The sequence below is a fragment of the Balaenoptera ricei genome, chromosome 19 (genome assembly GCF_028023285.1).
Source record: "Balaenoptera ricei isolate mBalRic1 chromosome 19, mBalRic1.hap2, whole genome shotgun sequence".
Taxonomy (NCBI): Eukaryota; Metazoa; Chordata; class Mammalia; order Artiodactyla; family Balaenopteridae; genus Balaenoptera; species Balaenoptera ricei.
Window position 1 is genome coordinate 15,808,471 of NC_082657.1, and position 21,061 is coordinate 15,829,531.

Sequence of the window (21,061 nt, forward strand, 5' to 3'; positions counted from 1 at the left end):
ACAGAGAAGAAGACTGGAGCATCTACCTAATTTATATATACCTATATATTATGATTACATTTCTTTTTACTCTTTTTCTTATATGTAGGTTGTTACCACTTAAGACAAAATTTACAGAATGTCTACAAAGGATCCTGACAGATATAGAAGAGGTATAGACATTACCCAGCACATTTTCAGTTGAGTGGGGGAATGGCTATATTATTTTAAGTGAGGTTTTCATTTTCAGCTGTGGGAAGAATTATGTATGATTAATAGGATGCCATCTTATAAACACTGGCCATTCATTTCGCTGCCCAGTTCATGTGTACCCTTGCTATGATGGGAAACATCCGTCTTTAAGAAGCAGAGGCTGGAGGCTTCCCTGGTGGTGCAGTGGTTAAGAATCCACCTACCAATGCAGGGGACATGGGTTCGAGCCCTGGTCCGGGAAGATCCCACATGCCACGGAGCAACTAAGCCTGTGCGCCACAACTACTGAGCCTGCACTCTAGAGCCCACGAACCACAACTACTGGAGCCCACGTTCCACAACTACTGAAGCCCACACACCTAGAGTCCGTGCTCTGCCACAAGAGAAGCCACTGCAATGAGAAGCCCGCACACCGCAACAAAGAGTAGACCCCGCTTGCCGCAACTAGAGAAAGCCCGTGCACAGCAACAAAGACCCAACACAGCCAAAAATAAATAAATAAATAAATATATATATATATATATATATATATATATATATATATATATATATATATATATATATTTAAAAAAAGCAGCAGAGGCTGATCCTTACTAATCTGAAAATGTATCTGTCTCCACAGCAGCTAATGCACAGGGATGGAACCTAGGCTTCAGCACTCAAACACACTCCTCTCCAAACAGCAAGCTGATGGTACAAAGGAACAAGGACTGTGGAAATTCCATCTGGGTGATGGGTAACCCCAGGTACACAGGTGGCAGTAGCAGGAACATCCAGAGCCCAGCACCCATGGTGTCAGTAGTGTAAGCTAGGGATTCTGTGTACAGCAGCAGCAGTGGTGATCTCACCACACAAGCTCTGTGTCATCATTTGGAGCATTGTTTCTGGTTCTGTATCTTTGTTTTTCAGCACATTAAGATTTTCCATGAGCAACTCAAAACCATTTGAATGAATTCTTTATCCACTCAAATTAATAAAATGTAGAACATATTGACTGTAACTGATGTATTTCCATTAAAATTAGAAATAAAACAAAACTGGCTATAGAAAAATTTTTTGTGGGTGATAATTAACTATAACTCTCTCATCCTGATTTCTGGACTGATTGAGAAATAGAACATTTTTTTGGTAATGCTTTATTGAAAGAGGCAGCTTGAACCTGGAGTTAAAATGCACAACCTAATACTTCATTCAAACTCTAGATATTGGGACATATACCAGCAGAGGAATGGGTCTGCAGAGTCAGCATAGAGAATCATAGTCTGCCCCAGGAAACATGAGAAATTCAGGGTCAAATAAAGGGAGGTAATTTATGTGTTTTAATACATTTCACCAAGGTAATAAATCAATTCTCTTATGACACACAAACAAGAGTAGGGATGAAAACAGGAAGCAGAAATTATCCTCAAAATCCAACTCTTCAGTCTGTAAAAATGGGGAAAATCTGGTAAAAAAGAAGAAGACCTGCTCAAAATCCACTGTCATCAGGTCTACAACATGAAATAAGACAAGAAAATAAAATAGGTGTAATACTGTGAGATGGGTATATCTTTTATCTGCACATTATAAAAGATCAAAAGAATCTATCACTTTATAATCAATACCCTAATAAAATATGTTAAACTTTCAGCTATTACTAGCATACCTTAAGGACTATATATATTATATTTTATGTACATTATAAAGATATTAGAGAGTAAGGAGGATGAAGAGTTCTCAAAGAAATTTCAAGACATACATATATATTAATGAATATCCAGTGTCAATCATGCATTCATTTGGGATACTCTGTATTTAAACTTAATAATTCAAAATATAATCCCAATGAGGATCTTTACTGGAACTGGATAAAAAAATTTTTTAATTCTTATGATGAAACATTTGTCTTTATTTTCAAATAAAAACTATGTAATTATAATATATGTATTTTTATTTACAAGTAATAAGTTACTGAAAAGTATAAATCAAAGATTGCTGGCAAATAGGTTTGAGGATATGAGCATTTAATATATGATAGATAGTATTTTAATTCAGTAGAAGATGAATAGTTTAATAGTTCAATAGTTTAATAATTGTTTCTGGCATAATTGGCTTTATTTCCGGATGAGAACAAGCCAACATACTATATTACACCATATGTAATAATCAGTCCAAATGGATTAAGTGTTAAATCTGTGTGTGTACATACCCACATAAACGAAAAACTGTACTTTTTTCCTTTATCCTCCTGTCCTCTGAAATTTTCTACAAGCAATACTTTTCTAAGAAACATGGAAAACATTGGAAATGTTTTGGGAAACCTATTTTATAGAAATAAAATAAATAGACAAGAATATAATATATGAATGTTTATTGCAGCACTAATTTTAAATGGCAAAGAAGAGGAGATAATATGAAATATCACAACTGCGGAAATACTGTAGTTGAGTAGGTATTGGTACAAGCATACTGTGGAATATACTGTAACCGTTAAAACAACTAAGTTCAATCATCATTTACTGACTTGAAAGAAAATCCAAAATGTACTGTTGAATGTAAAAAAGCAAATTACAGAGAAATGTATAAAGTATCATCCATTTTTGGGGGTAAAAAATACTAAAATAATTTATTTGTGTTACTGTTTAAGCATGAAGAAATATATGGGGGAGATACACGAGGTTTAGACATTACTCAGAAGGAAATGGACAGAGGGGAAGGGAGTGAGGAATGGAGAGGAGCAGAGATACTGTTTTTTTCTTTTTACTGGCATTGTTTCATTGGTTCGAGTGCAAATGCATTACTTGTGTAATTTTAGATGAGGAACTCAATAAATGACTTTAAAATGACATAAGAATATAAAATTCCACTTAGTTCTCATTTTAGTGTAATGCAAAATATTAGAACAAAACAGCCTCGTCTTTACTAATTCTTCCAGCTGCAGATATGTTGCTCACTCTACTTATCTCAAATTGATTATTAAATATTTTACTTCTTCATGCCTCGTAAAAAATAAAGTAGCTCAATGTTTTGTTTTGTTTTTTAAAGTCCTCTAATATGGGATCTAAGAAAAAAGAGAGTGGGGCATAGAAGGACAGATCTATAGTAACTTTGGATATATGGATTTTCCTTCCACAGAATGGTACCATTCAGTGTAGGAAGCTGCTTGCTGAGCATGAAAATTGAGGAACAGTAAAAGCCCATCTCAAACACTAACCTAAACCTAAACAAAGCTAAGCTGTGGGACACATTTTTTTTTAAATTTCAGCATTTCTTAAGAAACTTTAGTAGGCTTCCACACTATAATGGCAGAGGTGAGTAGTTGCAACAGAAATAGTATGACATACAGAGGGTAAAATATTTATTTTCCGGCCCTTTACAGAAAGTTTGCTGACCCTTGGTCTGAAACAGAATGCATAATTCCAGTGACATATTTGCTGCTAGAGTGATGGTCTGACTATTTATTTTTCTCAATAGGTTAACTCTTTATTCTTATTTTCAGTTGTGTGTTTATAGTTATATAGCTCAAGAATGGGATTACAACATATAAAATATACCCTAGTTTTTAAATGACATGATGCTGAGAATAAAAAACTGCATGTAGAAAATATGGGACTGGATCAAGTCCTTAAAAAAAAACTATATTTGGAGCTTAGCTACTTTATCTCTGAAAATACTTTTCACATCTAATAAATTCCAGGTAAATTATCTTGTATTTCACTATTCCCCTGCCGCCCTTAAGTTTCCTTGGGGCTAAGGGATTTGCACTATTAAAAACTCCTCCTGTGAGCCTTTTGCACGCTCACTGCTCTAGTGTCCAGAACAAAAGTAAGCTATGGGTCACTTGCTACTTGCAGCGTCAATATATCTTTGGTCCATACCATGTTTAAAAAAAAAACCAAACAAAACCCTAGCTGCCATTTAAAAAATCAAGGGCTATCACACACTGAAAAAATGTAGATTTCTGGATTTTCCCCAAAAGTCAGAACAGCTGGCAAAACAAGGCCTGCATTTTCTCATAGCACTCATTAGCTGGAACTGGGCACTGAGGATCCTCTTCAGTTACTGTCCCAATGCAGGTTCATTTCTGTTCATTTAATAGATACCTACAGTTTGCTATTTTCTTTAGTATGCTTGTATATATCTTCATGGATGACCCTGAAAAATAGCTTCCTGTTTGTGTTCTCCTAATCCATATCTAACATCAGGATTATGTTAGAGTATGTTATGAGATGTCTACTTCTATATAACAAATAGTTCCTTGAATACTTGATAAAGTCTTGCCTGTTCTCATCACAAGAAAAAACATTCTGTAAGTATGCATGGTGGTGGATGTTAACTAGACTTATTATGCTGGTCATTTTCCAATGTATACAAACATCAGATTATTATGTTGTGCACCTGAAACTAATATAATGTTGGTATCAATTATACCCCAATTTTTTAAAAAAAGAGTTCTGCCTGAAAAGAAATTGGGTTTGATGCTTCATTAGTAATAGCTACTATATCTCACGCTAAATTTCCCCTTTTACCTGTGTTTATGAGTCTCCCAAGAGTTCTAATTCTCTTTGAGTCAATACTGTAATTTTTATTTTCCTAAAAAATAATTTTGTTTAGGTTTTCAAATGTATTGGAAGTACTGTATTCAGTATAACATTTAAAATCAGTCACTATAAGGTTTCTCTTTATGTACATATGCATATTCATTTTCAAACATAATGCTGTGTCTTTTCATATTTTTTCATCAGTGTCACCAATGTTTTGTCTATATTATCGTCTGTCTTTATATTAGGCATTATATGATGTAGTGAAAAGGACACCAGTCTGAATACAGCGTTTCCTACTCATTACAAACATTACTTTCCCCACCAACACCCAGGATTACTTCATGTTCCATAGGAAGTAACTGATAATGGAAAATTTCTTAATTCATTACCCTCAATGGGTCTTTCTTCAATTATCTATCTTGTCTGATGTTGAGTAAGGTCTGTAGAAACAGTTGCTTTTCAACAAATAATACTAATAATGACAACAGTGAATACAATTAACAATGACCAACATTCTGTGGGTATCTATTTATTATATGACAGGCACAATTCTAAGCACTTTGTGTCTCTTTATTTGATCTTCACACAAAATTATGAGGTAGGTATTATAATTATCCCCATTTTATAATTTCTATCAAAACATATATGTATAAAAACATAGAAAAATGCTCAGGAAGGATAAATACTAAACAGGGAGGGATATGGGTACAAGGATAGTGGTCAAAGGCCTTACTTGTAATGTTTAAACCTATTATAAGGAAAATATATGTTGAGGCATTATTTCTGCAATTAAAATAAAAGACCTGACACAAAGATATACCTAGGGAGAATGCCCGTCAGGGCACTGTGTATAATGGCAAAAATGCTGGAGGAAACTACAATGTCTATCAATAAGGATTTGATGAAATGATATTACAGCAACACAAGGAAAACACCATAAAGATAGTAAAGGATCTCTATTTACTGAGTGGTAAGTCATTACATGAACGTTTTTACAACAAGAAAGTCTAAATTTTGTAAAGAGCAAAAGGAATAAGCTATCTTCAAAAATAAAGAGGTCACTGCTCTTGGGTTTTAAAGGTATCTTAAAAATAAAGATATTTTACAAACCATGATATACACAGATGGACTTTACAGTTATATAAATTTAAATGGATTAAAAGATTAAGAATATTACAACTATAGACAAATTGGGGGGAAAATAAAATGAAAATCACAGGATTACATTTCAGCATGTATTCTCTGATGTTTAAGATAAGATTAGAAAGGTGCCAGAAGTGCTGTTGTCATTCTGAGTATTTACTAGACTGAATTACCTGATGGCAAGGGAAATAGGGGCTTTTATTAAATGGCTTCCAAAACATATTCTACTCATAGGGTGTTTCTCCTACATGATTTTTCTTGGGCTGAACAAGCTGTAGTCAGCAAATAAGATGTTTCTACCTTCTTCTATTTAGAGGGATTAATATAGAGATAAATTCTCTTTTGTTGAATAGTTGATGTTAATAGTTTTGAGCTGTAAATAAAAGCATTTGCACACATTTCATATATTCTATGTTTTATCACCAGTACAAATTTTGATGTTGAATCAGCTGTGAGTCATAATTAAAGGTCTTCCCACATTCCCTATATTCATAGGGTTTCTCACTAGTATGAATTCTATGATGACTAATAAGTTGTGAACTCTGAGAATAGGCTTTCCCACATATCTTACATTCATAGGGCTTCTCACCAGTATGAATTCTCTGATGTCGAGTAAGGTCTGAACCAGAACGAAAAGCCTTTTCACATTCCTTACATTCATAGGGTTTCTCACCTGTGTGAATTCTCTGATGTTTAATAAGTTGTGAACTCTGACTAAAGGCATTGCCACATTCCTTACATTCATAGGGTTTCTCCCCTGTATGAATTCTCTGATGTTGAGTAAAGTTTGAGCCACTACTAAAGGCCTTCCCACATTCTTTACATTCATAGGGCTTTTCACCAGTGTGAATTCTCTGATGTCGAGTGAAGTTGGAGCCACTACTAAAGGCCTTTCCACATTCCTTACATTCATAGGGTTTCTCACCAGTGTGAATTCGGTGATGTCGAGTAAGGTCTGAGCCACAAATAAAGGTTTTTCCACATTCCTTACATTCAAAGGGTTTCTTGCCAGTATGAATTTTCTGATGATGACTGAGTCTTGAGGGATGTCTAAAGGCCTTTCCACATTCCTTACATTCATAGGGTTTCTCAACAGTATGAATTATCTGATGGGTGGTAAGCTGTGAGTCATGTCTAAAGGTTTTCCTATATTCCTTAGTTGCACAGTATTTCTCTTTATTACTAATGATTTGCTGTAATGTAAAGGATGGATGTTGACTAAAAGTGGGCATGCCTTCATGGGTGAATATCAGTTGACTGAAATGTCCCTCCTGAGAGCCATGTTGTTTCTCAAACTGGCCATTACATTCCCAATCATCTCTGAAACTAGAGCACTGAAGGTCATGTCTTGTAAGTCTTTCCATTATCTCCCACTGGGCTGACTCTATTTCATAAATTTCCTTCTTCAGAAATAATTTCTTGGTCTCACATCTTGACTCCAGGACTGAAAGAAAATATGAAAGCAATCACTCACATTTTTCTTGTTTGGGAGAAATAAAACTTCAATTAAAATGGGAGAATTAAACTGAAATTTAAAAAAATGGACAAGAAAAGAAGAGTGAAGAGAGATGACATAGTAAGGTGAGGACAGTAAGTAAGCCACTGGTTTCTAAACGTTGCTATAAATCAGAATTACTTACGGGAGCTTGCTAAATATACAGATGCCTTAGACTCCCTTGTTACAGGATGGCTCTAATCATACATACACACACACAAAATCTCACAGCATATGCAAACACACATATAGCGCAGAGCATGAACTGTAAAATAAGGGGAATGATCATACCACTTAATAGGGTGGTTGTCAGGATTAAATGAATATGTCTAAGGGAGAATGTCCAGGGGTTGGCAAACTATGTACTGCAGCCCTGCAATAATTTTTATAAGTAAAGTTTTATTGGAACACAGCCACATTTATTCATTTACGTATTGTCTATGGCTGTTTTTGAGCTACAGTTGCAACAGAGACCACATTGACTGCAAGCCTAAAATATTTATTATCTGGCCTGTTGAAAAGTTTGCCAGGCCCTGGTTAGATCTGTGTTGTCCATTACAGTAGCTACTAGCATATATGTCTATTTGAATTTAACATAATTAAGATTAAATAAAAATTCAAATTCAGTTCCTCAATGGCAATATCCACATTTCTAGTGTTAGAAATAGCCAAATATAGCTAATGTCTACCATACTGGAAATCACAAACATCAGACATTTCCACCATTGCTGAAAATTCTAGATTAAGTAACTAGAGGCTTAGGTTCTCTTCAACCAATGACAGGGAAACAGAAGGTGGCAATCCAGATGGGAGAGTACCTTAAGAAAAGTCAGGTGCTGAATGAACCTAGCATGAGTGTTATATAGGGAGGATTTTCTGTGGCTCGATATGGTATATGCTTGAGGTTTGATGAAAATACTATGCCTTGGAATTCTGTGATTCTGAACTTAGGAAAAAAGAGGAGAGGACTTAACAAGTGCACAAGCACTGTAGTAGTGATGACCAACTGACAGGAAGGGCATTTGTAGGTTCAAAGAGAAGTGAAAAGAATATAATGGGAGGCAGTGTATTGTTATTGAAAGATCAGAGGTACAAGATTCAGTTGTATGAGTTTTGAACTCAAACTCAGTTAATTACAAGCTTTGTTTTCTTGGGCAAATTAGTTCATCTTTCTGAGTTCCCAAGTGTCTGTCTCTATGATAGGAATAACTAACTCTTATAATCATTGTGAGGACTGGGAATACTACATGAAAAAATACTTGGTATTAAATAATTATTTAGTATTTGGGAGATAATATTATGGAAGAATTTCCATATAAAAATAGGGATGTTAGGCAAGTGAAGTGTTTTGAAGACCACACTATGGACCCAGAGGAAAAACCTCAAGCCAAAAAAGTGAAGATCATTCTAGTACCATCTTATTCATCTTCCTCTCATATAATTATTTAGCAAATACTGTTTAATATTGCTCCTAAATATATCCTGACACTCTTCCCTTTATATTCAAGATAATACCTAATATGAAATATCTCTCCCTTGGAATACTGGAATAGCCTCCAACCTAGTTTCTCCACTTGAGGTTTGTAGTCTTGAATCCATGTCACTAGAATGGCATTAGCCTGCCAATGCTCCGCTTAAAATCCTTTGGTGGTTTCCTATACGATATTGCTCTTACAATAAAAGCCAAACTCCTGAATGTGGTCTACAAAACTCTGAATGATCTGGTTCCTGCCTACCTTTCAACCAAATCTCACACCATGCTCCATTTTGGTTTCTAAGCTCCATCCACATTGGTCCTATTTTATAGTTCTTCAAATGCTCCTAACTATTAGTCCCTGTTTAGACCTTTCTAGGTACTTTTCCTTATGTATAGAAGGCATTTTCTTTTACTCTTGGCCTTGGTAACTATTACTTATTTTCCAAATCTCTACATAAAGGTCATACTTTTTGAGGTCTTCTCTGATCCTATGACCAAATTACACCCTCCTTGTAATTATATTTTTAGCAATCTGTTCTCTTCCTTGACAGGATTTTCATAATTTGTAATTACATACTTATTTAGGTTCATTTACTATCTTTTCCTTCAATAGGTCTTATGTTCTGTGAAGGCAAGGAAAATGTCTATTGTCTTCATCAATGTGTATCCAACTCTGAGCATGGCACATGGTACATATTGGAAGATCAACAAATATTTACTGACTGACTCAATTAGAAAGTATTTAAATATATACTCCTTAATGAAAAATGTCTAAAAATTTCCTCTAGGGAAAAAGGACAGGGACTTCCCTGGTGGCGCAGTGGTTAAGAATCCACCTGCCAATGCAGGGGACACAGGTTCAATCCCTGGTCCGGGAAGATCCCACATGCCGCAGAGCAACTAAGCCCATGTGCCACAACTACTGAGCCTGCGCTCTAGAGCCCGTGAGCCACAACTACTGAAGCCCGTGCATCTAGAGCCTGTGCTCCGCAACAACAGAAGCCACTGCAATGAAAAGCCCGCACACCGCAACAAAGAGCAGTCCCTGCTCGCTGCAACTAGAGAAAGACTGCACACAGCAACGAAGACCCAACGTGGCCAAAAAAATTAATTAATTAAAAAAAAAAGGACACACTTTTTGCAAATATGGTACATTGGATATATGCATTTATTACTGCTCTTTCATGAAGTGCCACTAAAGACAGTAATGAGATTCAACAAAAGAAGAAACTCCATGAGGACAATGAGAGTGGGGAAAAAAAAGGGCATCAACAAAAATTTGGAAACTAGAGAATAGATCGAATAGTAATAAATGATGTATTAACCTTGAGCCTTGAAACCTAAGTCACAGATTAGTCTTATTGTAGAATACCAGATATTTTCAGGAATGCAATCACCAGATACCCTTGAAACTAGGGTGCATAAGGGTTGCAAAAAGGATAATTAACTGAAAATCTATAAGAAACAGACAGACTGCAGATTCTCAAACCTACTCCATATAGCAGGCTGATTCCACAGTCCACTATACCCAAAAGCTCTCAAGAATCGGGCAGCCATGCTTATATTATTAATTCCAGAAAGAAAGTAGAGGAACCCATTCTGGAGAAAATCAGCCCAAGAGAAAAGACCTGATAGGTGGTGTCAGCCAATGAACTGTTCTAGGCAGATCACTCTACAGTGACTACCACCAATAAATCTACAAATCCTGTCACAAATAAGCTCAAATCAGCTTTTTAATGCCACAGTTTTATATGAGCAAATAGCTTTGAGTCACTAGCTATTTCAGGAAAACATTAAATATAAGAGCTTAAGGGACTTCCCTGGTGGCGCAGTGGTTAAGAATCTGCCTGCCAATGCAGGGGACACGTGTTCGAGCCCTGGTCCGGAAAGATCCCCCATGCCATGGAGCAACTAAGCCCATGCGCCACAACTACCGAGCCTGCGCTCTAGAGCCCATGAGCCACACTACTGAGCCTGCGTGCCACAACTACTGAAGCCCACGTGCCTAGAGCCCGTGCTCGGCAACAAGAGAAGCCACCGCAATGAGAAGCCTGCGCACCACAACGAAGAGTAGCCCCCACTCGCCACAACTAGAAAAAGTCAGCACACAGCAACGAAGACCCAACACAGCCAAAAATAAATAAATTAATTAAAAACAAAAACAAAAAAAAATAAGAGCTTAAAATACACAAAGAGAAACAGGAGAGACAATGGAGGAAAAAAACCAAAATTCAAAAGAAGAATGCTTCTAAAAAAAAAAGAAAAGAAAAGAATGCTTCTAAAAACAATATTATATAGCAATTCCATAAGAAAATGATGTCAGAAAAAGAAATACTGAAAAATTTTTTTAAATAAAAATACAAAGATGAGAACTTAATAAAACCTCACGGAAAGTACAACATAAAAAGAGAGATGGAACAAGAAAAAAAAAAAAAAAGAGCAGATACAAACTACTATATATAAAATAGATAAACAACAAGGTCCTACTGTATAGCACAGAGAACTATATGAAAAAATAATATGTATATATACATGTATAACTGAATCACTTCACTGTACACCAGAAACTAACACAACATTGTAAATCAACTATACTTCAATTTAAAAAAAAGAAAAAGAAATTCTAGAGATAGCACAAAAAATTTAAGATCTGAATTACAAGTGTTCAATCATTCAAAAAATTTAATGAGCTCTTACTATGTGTCAGACATGGTGCCAAGCACTGGACATAAAAAATGATCAATCAACATTTGAAACATAGAGAACAGAGAAAAAGAGAAAACAATGCGGAACAAATGATCAACAAAATAACAGAAGAAAATTTCAGAGATTTTTAGTTTCTGGAATAAGTGAGTGCCCTGGTACAAGAAAGAATAAAATCAACACCATGATACCTCAACACGAAATATTAGAACATCATAAATAAATAACAAATGCTAAAAGCTTCCGAAGAGATTAAACAGGTCACTTAAAAGAATTAAGAACCTGAATGGGTTTTGGACTTCTCCACAACACTAGATAATAGAAGATTTTAGAAATCCTTGGAGCAATGCCTTTAAAAAGTTGAAGTCAGTTTTTCCACCTAAAATGACATCTCCAGTCAAATTATCAATCAAATTATGAGAGTGAAATGAAAACATTTTTATTCATGAAAGGATTCACAAAATATACTTTCTATTTACTTCTTTTGCATCCTTCCTTTGGTTGCTTTTGAAAGATGTGCTTCAGAATAATAAGAAAACAAATCAAGAAGGAGGAAGGCAAGAGATCCAACAGTCTAGGTATACAAAAGTATCCAAGGCATGCAAATACAGAAGAGAATCAAAACGAATTCAAAGGGGAGGAGTTAAGGGAATCAAAGGGATGATCCTAAGGGAATCCACTGGATGATAATAAAGGAAAATTCTAAAATAAAGCTATGTTACAATCACACCTGGGGAGGAAGAACAGAGGATTAGAGGAGGGATATCTCAGTTAAAAAACAAACCACAGAACTGGAGAAAATATTTGCAAATGAAGCAACTGACAAAGGATTAATCTCCAAAATACACAAACAGCTCATACAGCTCAATATCAAAAAATCAAACAACCCAATCAAAAAATGGGTGGAAGATCTAAATAGACACTTCTTCAAAGACGACATACAGATGGGCAAAAAACACATGAAAAGACGCTCAATATCACTAATTATTAGAGAAATGCAAATCAAAACTAAAATGAGGTATCACCTCACACTGGTCAGAATGGCCATCATCAAAAAATCTACAAACAGTAAATGCTGGAGAGGGTGTGGAGAAAAAGGAACCCCCCTACACTGTTGGTGGGAATGTAAATTGGTACAGCCACTATGGAGAACAGTATGGAGGTCCCTTAAAAAACTAAAAATAGAGCTGCCATATGACCCAGCAATCCCACTCCTGGGCATATATCCGGAGAAAACCATAATTCAAAAGGATGCATGAATGAACCCAATGTTCATTGCAGCACTATGTACAATAGCCAGGACATGGCAGCAACCTAAATGTCCATCAACAGAGGAATGGATAAAGGAGATGTGGTACACATATACAATGGAATATTACTCCGCCATAAAAAGAAATGAAATAATGCCATTTGCAGTGACATGGATGGACCTAGAGATTGTCATAGAGTAAAGTAAGTCAGAAAGAGAAAGACAAATATCGTATAATATCACTTATAGGTGGAATCTAGAAAAATGGTACAGATGAACTTATTTGCAAAGCACAGAGTCACAGACGTAAAAAATAAACTTATTGTTACCAAGGGGGGGGGGATGAATTGGGAGATTGGGACTGACATATATTCACTACTATATATAAAACAGAAAATGAGTGAGAATATACTGTATAGCACAGGGAACTCTACTCAGTGCTCTGTGGTGACCTAAATGGGAAGGAAATCTAAAAAAGAGTGGATAGGGGACTTCCCTGGCAGTCCAGTGGTTAAGACTCTGCCTTCCAATGGAGGGGGTGCAGGTTCTATAGGGAAGCTAAGATCCCACATGCCTCAGGGACAAAAAACCAAAACAAAACAGAAGCAACACTGTAACAAATTCAATAAAGGTGTTAAAAATGGTCCACGTGAAAAAAAAATCTTTAAAAAATTAAAATAAAAAAATTTAAAAAATAAAAGAGTGGATATATGTATAACTGATTCACTTTCCTGTACAATAGAAATACAACATTGTAAAGCCATTATACTCCAATAAAAATTAAAAACAAAAAAAATAAAGGACACACCAGGCTAGTATACTAAAACAAAAACAACAAAACAAAACAATACCCCACAGTTACCTGATGTGTCTGAAAAGAGATTAGTGACAGATAAACAGAAAACTAAGCAAACTCTCAATTAAGACAAGGTTTAACTCCATGGTAAAGAAAAGTTGTACAAGGAGTGAAATGTGACTACAGAGCTCAGCAACAAAAAACATTTACATAGTCAGTGAGTGAATTGAACAACAATTTAATTACAATTGTGATATAGTATATATGGAGGATTATATATACTATATACAGTATATATGGAGGATGAGGAAAGAGTATATGAAGTAAGCTAAATCTTCAAATTCCACAGTGAAAAGTGAATCATCACTATAACTAGAATTAACTCTTGAAAAAAAATTCTCAGAAGAGAAAAGATAGAAATGGTGACCCACCCCCCCCCCCAAAATATGACAGGGTCATGGGGAAGGAAAATTATATAGGAAATAAAATAAATGTGAAATATGAGTTCCAGAAGGAGAATATGGTGATGATGCAAAACCAACAATAAGACAAATTCCCAGAGTCAAAGAAAACTCTTAGTAATCAGATGGTTCCTTTCTGTGCTGAGCAGAATTTATGAGGAAAGACTTTTTGTTTTTGTTCTTTTAAATTTATTTATTTACTTATTTGGATGTGTCGGGTCTTAGCTGCGGCAGGCAGACTCCTTAGTTGTGGCTCGTGGGCACCTTAGTTGCAGCTCACCAGCTTCTTAGTTGTGACATGTGGGCTCCTTAGTTGCAGCTCATGGGCTCCTTAATTGTGGCTCGCCAGCTCCTCATTTGTAGCATGCGAACTCTTAGTTGCGGCATGCATGTGGGATCTAGTTCCTGGACCAGGGATCGAACCCAGGCCCCCTGCATTGGGAGCACAGAGTCTTAACCACTGTACCACCAGGCAAGTCCCAAGGAAAGAGTTTTAACTAGATATACGTTGGTAGAATTTCTGAGGTTCAAAGAAAAAGATAACTCTATATAAGTAGAAACCCAATGAATCAAGTTGTATCCTATTCACATGTTTGTGTTTGGTGTTGCCCCAATAGTTCTCTAAAGTTTTGAATTAGTTACCAGTGTTGACATATCAGGAGATTTAATACAGAAATCTGGATTTCTGCCTTTCCTTGAAGGACCAGATTATGCGGCAGCACTAGGCCTGTATTCTCATGACTGCTGTCTCCTAGACTTAACAAGTGCTTACTCCTTTGAGACAGGGTACAGACTCTCTCTCATTACCCACTGTCCCCACTATTTCCTAGCCCCACATGGATGCTCAGGCCAGAGTTTCAGTTGCCATGTACATTTGCAATATTGCCTTTTTAAATTTTACTTGCATTTCTGAAGAGATTTGCAGGCTATGGAATTCTGGGTTGACAGTCCTTTAGCAAATAAAATATTGTTCCACTTTTTGCTGACCTCCATGGTTTATGAAGATAAATCTAGTCATTCAAATCTTTGTTTCCCTACAAGTAACACATTATTTTTCTATGGTTCTTTCATTTACTATGGTCCTTTTGGGACTTCAGTGACATAAATATGAAAGCTTTGTTGTTGTCCCACATGTCCCTGAGTCACTCTTTTTAAGTTTTCAATCTTTTTTCTGTTACTCATATTGGCTAATTTCTCTTGATCTACCTTCTAGTTCACTAATTTCCCTCTGTTCTCTCCATTCTCCTATTGAGCCTATCCAGTGAGTTTAAAAATTTTTGGCCATTGTATTTTTCAGTTCTAAAATTTCCATTTGTTTCTTTTTATATTTTCTTTAAATTGTATTTTTTTTTTGCTATTGAGTTGTATGAGTTCTGTGTGTTTGCGTGTGTGTGTGTGTGTGTGTGTGTGTGTATAAAACAGATATTAACTCCTTATTAAATATATGATTTGCAAATATTTTCTCTCATTCAGTAGGCTGACTTTTTCACTTATGGTTTCCTTTTCTGTGCAGATTTTTAGTTGGATGTCATCCCATTTGTTAATTTTTGCTTTTGTTGCCTTTGCTTTGGTGTCATATCCAAAAAAATACAAGACTAATGTCAAGGAGCTTACCCTCTGTGTTTTCTTCTAGGAGTTTTATGGTTTCAGGTCTTGTATTCAAGTCTTCAATCCATACTGAGTTGATTTTTGTGTAAGGTGTCAGACAGTGGTCCAGTATTTCCAATACCACTTATTGAAGAGACTGTCCTTTTCCCATTGTATATTCTTGGCTTTTTCATTTTAACTGACCATATACATGTGGGTTTATTTCTTGGCTCTCTTTTGTTCCATTGATTTATGTGTTTGTTTTTATGCCAATACCATACTATTTTTACTACAGTTTTGTAATCTAGTTTGAAATCAAGAGGCATGATGCCTCCAGCTTTGTTCTTCTTTCTCAAGATTACTTTGACAATTTAGAATCTTTTGTAGGTTTCATACAAATTTTAGAATTGTTTGTTCTATTTCTCTGAAAGATGCCTTGGAATTTTGATAGGGAGTGCACTGAATCTGTAGACTACTTTGGGTTGTATGAACATTTTAACAATATTAATTCTTCCAATCCATGAAAATGGAATAGCTTTCCATTTATTTGTGACTTCTTCAATTTCTTTTATCAGTGTCTTATAGTTTTCAATGTACAGGTCTTTTCACCTCCTTAGTTAAATTTATTTCTAGGTACTTTATTCTTTTTTTTCTTGATGCACTTGTAAATGAGATTTTTTTCTTAATTTCTCTTTCTGAGTGTTCATTACTAGTCTATAGACATGCAACTGATTTTTGTATGTGGATTTTGTATCCTGCAACTTTACTGAATTCATTTATTAATTCTAACAGTTTTTCTAAAAACAGAATTACCATATGATCCAGCAATCCCGCTCCTGAGCATTTGGATTAGACAAAACTCTAATCCAAAATGATACATGCACCTCTGTGTTCACAGCAGCACTATTCACAACAGCCAAGACATGGAAACAATCTAAATTTCCATCGACAGAGGAACGGATAAAGAAGATGTGGTAAATATATACAATGGAATACTACTCAGCCATAAAAAAGAATGAAATAATGCCATTTGCAGCAACATAGGTGCAACTAGACATGATCATACTAAGCGAAATCAGAAAAGGAAAGACAAATACCACATGATATCACTTATATGTGGAATCTAAAATATGACACAAATAAACCTATCTATGAAACAGAAACACACTCACGGACATAGAGAACAGACTTGTGGTTGCCAAGGGGGAGAGGATTTGGGAAGGGATGGAATGGGAGGTTGGGGTTAGCAGATGTAAGCTATTATATATGGAATGGATAAACAACAAGGTCCTGCTGTATAGCACAGAGAACTATATTCAGTATCCTATGATAAACCATAATGGAAAAGAGTAGTAAAAAAATGTATATATAGGACTTCCCTGGTTGCACAGTGGTTAAGAATCTACCTGCCAATGCAGGGGACACGGGTTCGAGCCCTAGTCCGGGAACATCCCATGTGCCGCGGAGCAACTAAGCCCGTGCGCCACAACTACTGAGCCTGCGCTCTAGAGCCCGTGAGCCACAACTGCTGAGCCCGCGTGCCACAACTACTGAAGCCCACGTGCCTAGAGCCTGTGCTCCGCAACAAGAGAAGCCACTGCAATGAGAAGCCCGCACACCGCAACAAAGAGCAACCCCCACTTGCCGCAATTAGAGAAAGCCCGTGCACAGCAATGAAGACCCAATGCAGCCAAACAAAATAAATAAATAAAATATTAAAAAAAAGAAAACATTAATAGTGCTTTAAAAAAAGTATATATGTATAACTGAACCACTTTGCTGTACAGCAGAAATTAACACATTGTAAATCAACTATACTTCAATAAAAATAAATAAATAAGGGGCTTCCCTGGTGGCGCAGTGGTTGAGAGTCTGCCTGCCAATGCAGGGGACACGGGTTCGAGCCCTGGTCTGGGAAGATCCCATATGCCGCGGAGCGACTAAGCCCGTGAGCCACAATTACTGAGCCTGCGCGTCTGGAGCCCGTGCTCTGCAACAAGAGAGGCCGCGATAGTGAGAGGCCCGCGCACCGCGATGAAGAGTGGCCCCCGCTTGCCGCAACTAGAGAAAGCCCTCGCAGAGAAACGAAGACCCAACACAGCCATAAATAATAAATAAATAAATTTTTTTTAAAAAAATAAATAAATAATTCTAACATTTTTTTTAGTGGAGTCTTTGGGATTTTCTATATATAATATCATGTTATCTGCAAATAGTGACAGTTTTACTTCTTCCTTTCTGATTTGGATGACTTATATTTCTTTTTCTTCCGTAGTTGCTCTGGCTTAGACTTCCGGTACTATGTTGAATAAAAGTGGTGAGAGTGGGGATCCGTGTCTCGTTCCTGATCTTAAAGGAAAAGCTTTCAATTTTTTACCACTGAGTATGATGTTAGCTGTGGGCTTGTCACAAATGGCCTTTAGTATGCTGAGATATGTTCCCCCTTTGTTCAGAGTTTTTATCATGAATGGATGTTGACAAAAAACAACATAAATGAAATTTTACTTAATGTAATTTTAAAATTTATATGAAAGACCAAAAAGACAAGTATAACCAAATACTTCTGAAGAAAAAGGTGGAGGGACCTGTCCCATCAGAGATCAGGACTTTTGATAAAAGCAAGAGTAATTAGGACAGGTATAGATAAAAAGGCCAATGGAATAAGAGTGACCTATGTATACATGGAGTTTTAATATGTGACTGTGGATCAGTGGAAAACAAATGGACTCTTCATTCAGTGGTGCAAAAATAATTTGTTTTCTCTACGGGGAAATTAAAATTATAACTGATCTCATACCATTTGTGAAAATCAACTCCAGTTACATTAACAGGGCTTTAATAAGAGAGTAAAAACATAAACATTCTTGGAAGAAAAAACAGGAGAAAATGGGGCTAGGAAAAGGTTTCTTATGACCCCAAAGGTGTGAAGCCTATGAAGGAAAAAAGTAGAATTTTTTAATAAACTTATATAATTATAATTATGTATAATTATATAAAATTATATAATTATATATAATTTAACTATTAAATATATAATGTAACCATAATAACACAAAGAATTACTGTTCATCAAAAGATCATAAAGAAAATGAATAAATAAGCTACAACAGGAAAAGATGTCTATAAAACATGCTACAGACCAAAAATTAGTACCTAGAAAATATATAAGGAATTCCTATAAATTTTAGGAAAAAGACAAATAGTCTAATAAAAAAATGATCAAAATGGCATTATAGAGACTTCTGTGGTGGTCCAGTCGTAGAGAATCCATCTTACAGTGCGGGGGACGTGGGTTTGACCCCTGGTTGGGGAACTGGGACCCCACATGCCACGGGGCAGCTGGGCCCACACGCCACAACTGCTGAGCTCACGCGCCACAAATGCTGAGCTCGTGTGCCACAACTGCAGAGCCCATGCGCCCTGGAGCCTGCATGCCACAACTAGAGAGGAGAGGGCCTGCACACCACAACTGGAGAAAGGCATGCGTGCCACAGTGAGGAGCCTGTGCACCACAGTGGAGGATCCTGAATGCCTCAACGAGGATCCGGTGTGCTGCACCTAAGACCCGACACAGCCAAAAATAAATAATAAATAAATCTTAAAAAAAAAAGTGCAGATTATCAAATCAGATGAAGTGGAACATAGCTGCATTGCAGCTACTGCAATTAAAAGAAGGGAGGGATAGCAGTTTAAAAAAAAAAAATGGCATTACACAGAAGAGACACTATTGGCCAAACATGTGGAAAGATAATCATCTTCAACAGTAACCAGGAAAACTCAATTTAAAACAATGAAATAAGACGTTTTTTTTGGCTGCATTGGGTCTTCATTGCTGTGTGCAGCAAGCAGGGACTACTCTTCATTGCGGTACACGGGCTTCTCATTGCGGTGGCTTTTCTTGTTGCGGAGCACGCGCTCTAGGCGCGTGGACCTTAGTAGTTGTGGCATGTGGGCTCTAGAGCACAGGCTCAGTAGTTGTGGTGCATGGTCTTAGTTGCTCTGCGGCACGTGGGATGTTCCCGGACCAGGGCTCGAACCCGTGTCCCCTGCATTGGCAGGCAGATTCTATTCTATTCTACTTATTTATTTATGGCTGCGTTGTGCCTTCATTGCTGTGCATGGGCTTCTCATTGTGGTGGCTTCTCTTCTTGCGGAGCATGGGCTCTAGGTGTGCGGGCTTCAGCAGTTGTGGCACACAGGCTCAGTAGTTGTGGCACATGGGCTTAGTTGCTCCGTGGCATGTGGGATCTTCCCAGACCAGGGATCGAACCCGTGTCCCCTGCATTGGCAGGCGGATTCTTAACCACTGTGCTACCAGGGAAGTCCCAGCAGGCGGATGCTTTTTGTCTTACATCTTTATTGGAGTATAATTGCTTTATAATGGTGTGTTAGTTTCTGCTGTATAACAAAGTGAATCAGCTCTACATACACACATATCCCCATATCCCCTCCCTCTTGCGTCTCCCTCCCACCCTCCCTATCCCACCCCTCTAGGTGGTCACAGAGCACCGAGCTGATCTCCCTGTGCTATGCGGCTGCGGCAGGCAGATTCTTAACCACTGTGACACCAGGGAAGCCCCAAAATGAGATTTTATACTCACCAATCAGATTGTTAAAAAATGAAAAAAATCTTACAATATCAATTACAGGGAAAGATGGTGATACAGACACTTGGAAAACAGTTTGGTATTACCTGGTAAAGCTGAATAAGAAAGTATGCCTATTTAAAGTCAACTGGGCCACACAGCCTGTCTGGTGTGTTTTAATATCCACTAAATTCTCAGACAAAGCCCCAGAAGCCTTTACCCTCTTTTTTGGCTATATGTCTATACAAGCTAAGTGGAATGGAGACTTGAAGTGACTATCTGGAGATATCAGGATCCAACAGGTTAACTGATTTTTTAAAGCAAATTTTAAAAAGTTTAATAAAAATCACTCTTTAAAGGTGGGGGGAAAAAAATGTATGCCAAGACCCAGCAATTATATTCCTAGGTGTATTTCCTAGTAAATCTCTTGTATATGCAAATCTAGAGATTTATATGTTATTATCTTATAATTTTATGTTAATTGTTATATATATCCTATTGTGCATGTACTATATTTTATAAATAACTATACTAATTAAAAAAAAAACTTAGTGGATAAGCTGAAGAGCCAAAAGGTCATACATAACTGAATAATATATTAGTGAATCAATACAAATCGAGGCAAGGAATTCTATGTAAAGGCAGTATAAATGGAAAAAGAGATGAAGAGTTTAAGCCATTGGAGGTGATCCAGATGTTCTAATGTCTGTTTAATAGGAGCTTAAGAGAGAAAAGAGGAAATGGTAGCAAGGTAATGTTTGAAGAGATGACTGCCAAGGATTTCCTATCACAAGAAAAAGATATAACTCCTCAGATTTAAAAATACAACCGGGGGGCTTCCCTGGTGGC

The 21,061-nt window shown here is 36.6% G+C and overlaps 1 protein-coding gene across 1 annotated transcript in view; it reads right to left on the reverse strand.

Moving 5' to 3' along the window:
• The window catches only part of LOC132354003 (paternally-expressed gene 3 protein-like), a 125,588-nt gene that overhangs the window by 46,453 nt on the left and 58,074 nt on the right, over positions 1–21,061 (reverse strand). The window contains exon 7 of the mRNA XM_059905517.1: positions 6,282–7,302. Coding sequence (XP_059761500.1) covers positions 6,282–7,302 — 1,021 coding nt within the window. The remainder of the gene's footprint in view (positions 1–6,281; positions 7,303–21,061) is intronic.